General features: G+C 40.5%; 2 protein-coding genes across 2 annotated transcripts; both read right to left on the bottom strand.

The window, feature by feature from the left end:
- Positions 1 to 4,440: 4,440 nt before the first annotated feature.
- On the bottom strand, positions 4,441 to 4,902 carry LOC134255342 (uncharacterized). Its single transcript, XM_062737865.1, has one exon. It carries the CDS (start codon positions 4,900 to 4,902, stop codon positions 4,441 to 4,443), a length of 462 nt encoding a protein of 153 aa, XP_062593849.1.
- On the bottom strand, positions 4,899 to 5,803 carry LOC134255343 (uncharacterized). The gene is made up of 2 exons (XM_062737866.1): positions 5,724 to 5,803; positions 4,899 to 5,496 (listed from the first exon to the last, which is right to left on the bottom strand). Exons 1-2 carry the CDS (start codon positions 5,801 to 5,803, stop codon positions 4,899 to 4,901), a joined length of 678 nt encoding a protein of 225 aa, XP_062593850.1.
- Positions 5,804 to 6,267: the final 464 nt, after the last annotated feature.

Below are 6,267 nucleotides of genomic sequence, written 5' to 3' on the forward strand. Positions count from 1 at the left end.
AGCATCCGATCGTATCTAAATTTCCAGTTGTTAATTATCTTTTATTCATTGACAGTTTAGTTTTAAAGATAGGTTTTTAGCCATATATTTCGATTATTTCGAGATCCGACTATTTATTAGAATTTAATTAATATTGTGATATTTGTCAGTAAAAAAGGGTGGTTAAAAGGCCTGGATATTATTTTTTTTGGGGTTAAAATTGTTCATGTTTATTTTGCAGACTCAATAAATTTATGAAACTTAAATTTCGAGTTTAGTGTTGTTGACTCAGTGTTAAAAAGGGGAGTTAACTCCTGTCTACTAGAACCACTATAGCGTTACACATATTTCCATTGTGCACCTCTTATTTTACGTTTTGATCGGACACATTTTTTGGATTACCCATAGCAATATATAGACATTGCTATTCTTTCTGTATTATTCAACGGTACCCACCTCTTATCCACAACTCTTTCTATACCACTGAATGAAATTTAATGATACTGGAACGAAATTAATTCCAAATCCAAGGGCCAGCCCAAGAGGAGACCCCAATTGCATTCACTGAAGCACATCGCGTGAAGAAATGTAGGAAGCAGACGAAGAAGCCCACCCCAATGCAACCACCCTTGCCTTCTGCGAAGAACACTGTGATATTGTCAGCACAGAACCCCATCCTGCCCATTCTGCCAGCTGATGCATTCAAACTGACTTCGCCACTCACGAGCCAATTCACTCCAGGGACACCAACAAGGGAAGTCTTTCAAGCGAATTTTCGAGGAAACACTTCGTGATTCGTCGAAAGAAGAGGCCCTTCTTTCCCCAGTTGTCTCCATATCTGAACCACTTGTGGCATCCACACCTATACGCACGGTTACACCACCACCGATAAGGAATTCGACAGGAAGGACGCCTCCGTCTAGGAATCTCTCCAAAGTAGACTGCAGCCCCCGTCCTCAATGCAACAGGAACGAGTAGGATTAAATTAAATGTCTGAGGGAAGTTATTCATGACGACCTGAGCCACTCGGAGGAACCAGCCAGATTCATTATTCACCCAGATGATGGAGGACCCTACCCTTTTGCCATCCTACACTACTATAAACTAGATATCATTGAGTTGGTGGCCATCTCAAAGGGCCCCGCTTTTAGCAATGAACATGAAATTGTAAGGTAGCTGAAAAGGGTTTATTTTGAAGGTGTTTGAGATTAAAGGGGACAAACAGTAAGTAGTCCCTGAAAAATAATACAATTAGAAAACTTTAAGAAATGTATCCTCTATGAATATTATTGCATATCCTTTCATCTGTTATGTTTTCAGTGGATGATGTTTAGGGATAATTATCAAAATATACGACAACACACCATGCCGGGTTCTGTCATATTTATTACTACTTCCGGTCATCTATTATATACATTAGAACCAATCACGAACATAATTCCGGATAACGATTACATAGAACATTACAGTCCTCTCCTTTTTAAATTGGTATTAACAAAATTAAATAAAAGTTTAAAGAACTTCCAGTAAATAAATATAGATAATAAATTGTCAATGTGTAGAACAGATGAAGAATATACATGAGATCCCAGAAGAAGATTTACAGACACAGATTACCCAGATTTTCATTTGAAGTCAGATTGCCATGAAAACATAAAATGTTACTTGACATGTTCAATCAACAAAATATAACATGATACAATATTGAGAACTTATGTAGCTCTATGAACCTACTGGGGATTATTATGCCCCAATCACTGTAGGTCATACCTAACTCACTTCAACACAAAATCTTTCAGTTTAATTGGTTGTTTCCTTTCACGGCCACTACGGCGCACAACTGGAGTTTTTCCCTTTAAAGTCGCACTTGTAGAATTGGGTTGTTCATCTGACTCGGACACCTCTGGACAAATGGAAACTGGAATATCCTCCTCTGGAATCCTGACTATTGCTTTGTCCTCAAGATTGCTACGAACAGAATCACTTATTTTCTTGAATTTCGACACGTTGCGCGTAATACCATTATCAGTTGTTACCATACATCCTTTCTTTTCTAACACCGTTCTTGGCTCTGGCTCGTATGTAGATTGTAGCTTGTCTCCACGAATTTCCTTCTTCATCAAAACAGAATCTCCCACTTTTATTTCCGAATTTCTGCTACGATTCCTCTGGTCACCATAATGCTTCATAATGCGTTTCGCTTCACTGTCCCGTGTCCTCACCATCTCATCAAGTACTGGTTCCTGTGTCTTCTCTGAAATTTGTGGTAATTTAGTTTTTGGTTCTCGATTGAAAAGTAATCTGTACGGGGTTTGACCTGTCGAGGTATGTGGTGTTGCTCGATACTGCCGTAGAAATCTATACATCTCCTGTTTTCAGCTGATTGATGTGAGCAGAGCGTATCGCCTTCATAAGAGGTTTATTAAAGCTCTCAGCCTGAGCGTTAGCTCGGGGCCACCTTGGAGTAATTCGGCGGTGTACAAAACCCATGTTCTCTGCAAACTGCTTAAATTCATGTGACTGAAAAGGGCTGCCATTATCGCTCTTTACAGTTTTTGGTAATCCAAAAGTACTGATGACTTTGTCAAGTACAGGAATCGTTGAGCGTGCAGATACTGACTTCACTATCTCTACAATAGGATAACGGGAATATTCATCTACCATGACAAAGAGGTAGTCACCCGAGGGTAGAGGTCCACAAAAGTCTATACTGATGTTTTCCCATGGTGCTGCAAGGTAGTTCCGACATCTTGTAAGGTTCCATAGAACGGGTTTCTGGAGTTAGAGCTTGGCATGATGCACAGTTCCTAACTGCTTCCTCGATAGCTCTGTCCATATCAGGAAACCAAACTTTAGAACGTAAGAATGATTTTGTTTTGGCTATACCCTGATGACCTTCATGCGCCAGAGCAACAGCTCTCTGTCTGAGACTCTTGGGTAGCACAATGCGGTGGTTCCGAAGTAAAACATTGTCAGAATGTACAGTTAGTTCATCCCGAACAGCCTTGATTGCTGTCAATTCACACACGTCAACATCTTCCAATACGTCGGTCTTCATCTCGTACCACTTTCCACATCTTGTATAATAGATTGCTTTCTGTAAGGTATTGCATTTATGAGTGGCTTCTCGTACTTCATCTAAGTCAATAGCTTGTGGTAACGATTCTTTTGCGATGAAGTTGACATATTTCTCAGCCCAGTTTTCTTCCAGTGATTTCTTAGATTCTCCGACTGGATGCCTGGAAATGTAGTCTGCAATATTTTCACTTCTGGGTTGGTATTTAATTGTACAACAGTAGGGCTGAAGGCGTAGTCCCCATCTTTCAATTCGCAAGGGTGGTTGAGGTTTATTCCAAATTGTTTCCAGGGGTTTATGATCTGTTATGATTGTGAAGTGTGATAAACCTCTGAGATACAAGTCATAATGTTCACACGCCCACACAACACTTAACGCTTCTCGTTCCGTTTGACTGTATCTGGACTCTACTGGTGTAAGGGCACGGCTCGCATAACTCACAACTTTATCCTCCTGTAGTAGTATTACACCGAGTCCTATTGGGCTGGCGTCCACTTGCACTGTCACCGCATTGCAAGGATCATAGTAGGAAATAACGGTCTCACTACACAACCTTTCCTTCAGTGTTATGAATGATTCCTCGCACTCTTCGCTCCAGGTCCAGGGTTGGTCCTTGTCTGTCAATTGCCGAAGAGGTCTGCATATCTTGGCATAGTCCTTAATAAAGCGAGAACAATAGTTCGTTAAGCCTAAGAAACTTCTTAGGTCCTTCACATTCTCTGGTCTACTGAATTCACGTACTGCTGTCACCTTCTGAGGATCTGGTGAAATCCCTTTTGTTCCAAAGATCACTCCAAAGAATGATATCTGATCTGTTCTGAAGACGCATTTTTTGTAATTAAGAGTCAATCCTTTTTCACAGAGTCGTTTCAACACTTGTCGTAGAGCTATATCATGTTGTTCCTGACTCGCTCCGAAAACCACTATGTCATCCGAAATGTTCCGCACTCCTGAAATATCTTGGACAACTTGCGTATGGTTTCGTGAAATATTTCCGACGCAGATGACACTCCAAAATTCAATCTCTTGTAGCGGAATATACCCATGTGTGTACTAAATGTAGTGATATATCTGGAATCTGGATGAAGTTCCAACTGATGATATCCGCTACGCAAGTCAAGTTTACTAAAAACTTTGGATCCATTTAAGTCTAATATGAGCTCCTCTATGGTAGGCATGGTATGCCTCTCACGCTTGATGGCTTTATTTGGTTGGCGCATGTCAACGCAAAGCCTGATTTCTTTTCCATCCTTCTTTGGCGGAGTCACAATAGGGGACACCCATGGTGTAGGCTCTCCTTCGACGTTCTTTATAATGTCTAATTTTAACAGTTCATTTATCTCCTTTTCAACTTTATCCCTCATATGAAATGGAGTCTTTCTCCTCTACTGAGCCACTGGTTTGACAGTCGTGTCAATGTGAATCTTCACTTGATGATTACTTAATTTCCCAATGCCTTGAAATAACTGAGGAAAGTCATCTTCCACTTTCTTCTTGATGTCATTTACATTGTTCACTAGTTTGATGATTTGTAGGCTATCAGCAGTGGGGTAGCCTAACAAGGATCCATTTACACCTTTCACCACATAGAACCTCACAATATCATAGCTCTTCTCTCTTTCTAATGTCAAATCACAAGTCCCTAGAACTGGGATTTTACCACCTCCATAAGGCACAAGTTCACAATGTTCCTTCCTTCGTCGAAGCTTGGGTCTTCCTACTTTAATGTAATCAGCTTCGTCCAGTATGTTTACAGATGAACCACTATCCACCAGTAACTTGAGCTTGTGTTTGTTTACGGATACTTCAGCATATGGGCCTTTCACACGGTTTTCACCAGATTTCATAATTTTGATTCCATAACAGTAATCATCACTGTCACTTCGTGCTGTGTCATGAACTGTACTTTCTCTTTCATCCTGACTTTAGTATCCTTTTTACTCCTGCACACAGACTTGAAATGTCCCATTTTCTGGCACTTGTGACACTTTTGGTTATGAGCTGGGCATGGTTTGTCTCCCTTATGTGGAAACACTCCTCCGCATTTCCAACAGTGTTTGTCAGGTTTCCTCGTTGACTGATAACGTTTACCTCCTCGCGATGCACCACTACTCTGTCTAGAACTACGAACATGTAACTTATTTACAGTCTGATCCACATGGCGCTCCATAGCTTGAGCCTGAGAATCTGATAATTCTAGTGAGCGCCCTAATTGAATTATGTCCTCTAATCCCTTATCAGGTTCTCTCAAAGCTCTTCTCCTGAGTTGGTTGGACCTGCATGACTGGATTATTTGAGACAGAATTTCCTTGTCAGTGTTTGTAAACTCACAGTGTTTGGCGAATTTCCGCAACTCCGTGAGGTACTCATCCAAGGTTTGTCCCTGCTTTTGTTTGCAATTTCTGAATGTGTATATCTCCATTTGTGTGTTTTTCCGCGGCCTGAAATAATCAGTAAGAACCTTCTTCGTTGCTGTATATGTAGTTTCGTTTTCCCCCTTTTGAGCCTCATAAATGTCAAAAGTTTGTTCACCTACGTAGTGCAGTAACAACGCTCGTTTACAATCATCTACACTTTTTATCAAGCTTCATTAGGCTCCTCACCTTCCGGTACAATAGGGTTTACTAATTTTAATGCCACAAATAAATTCTCTAAACGTCCGACCCACCTGTCCCATCTTGGGCCTACCGTTGACTTATCCACTTCTGCATCGAATGCCGGGAAAATCGGTATTGACAGTTGATCCATCATAAATTCTGGGTCCTTTTACTATCCTCGTCGCCAATTGTTATATTTTCAGTGGATGATGTTTAGGGATAATTATCAAAACATGCGACAACACACCATGCCGGGTTCTGTCATATTTATTACTACTTCCGGTCATCTATTATATACATTAGAACCAATCATGAACATAATTCCGGATAACGATTACATAGAACATTACATCATCTCCATCAACATTCGCTAGTACGAACATTCAAAGACTCTCTGAGGCCAAGAAACAATATTAATTGCAAGTTACAGAATTGCCAATCGGTTAATCGCAAGACGTTCCGACCAATTAACCGGTTAGTCGTATCAAAAATGTACATTTATTTGATAATTCAATTTGTTTTTTAGATCACCTGAGTAAACTCAGATGACCTATTCTATCCGTTTTTGTCAGTCGTCGTGCGCCGTGCGTTAACATTTGAACATTTTCAACTTCT

This window comes from Saccostrea cucullata, unplaced genomic scaffold (genome assembly GCF_032062105.1).
Source record: "Saccostrea cucullata isolate Sc308-1 unplaced genomic scaffold, CSIRO_AGI_Scuc_v1 ctg3650, whole genome shotgun sequence".
NCBI classification, from domain to species: domain Eukaryota; kingdom Metazoa; phylum Mollusca; class Bivalvia; order Ostreida; family Ostreidae; genus Saccostrea; species Saccostrea cuccullata.

Coding starts and splice junctions, on each gene's coding strand:
- LOC134255342 (XM_062737865.1), bottom strand. CDS start 4,902: ATGAAATCTGGTGAAAACCGTGTGAAAGGCCCATATGCTGAAGTATCC.
- LOC134255343 (XM_062737866.1), bottom strand. CDS start 5,803: ATGGATCAACTGTCAATACCGATTTTCCCGGCATTCGATGCAGAAGTG. Junction 5,497..5,723: donor GTAGGCCCAAGATGGGACAG/GTGGGTCGGACG, acceptor TGATTATTTCAG/GCCGCGGAAAAACACACAAA.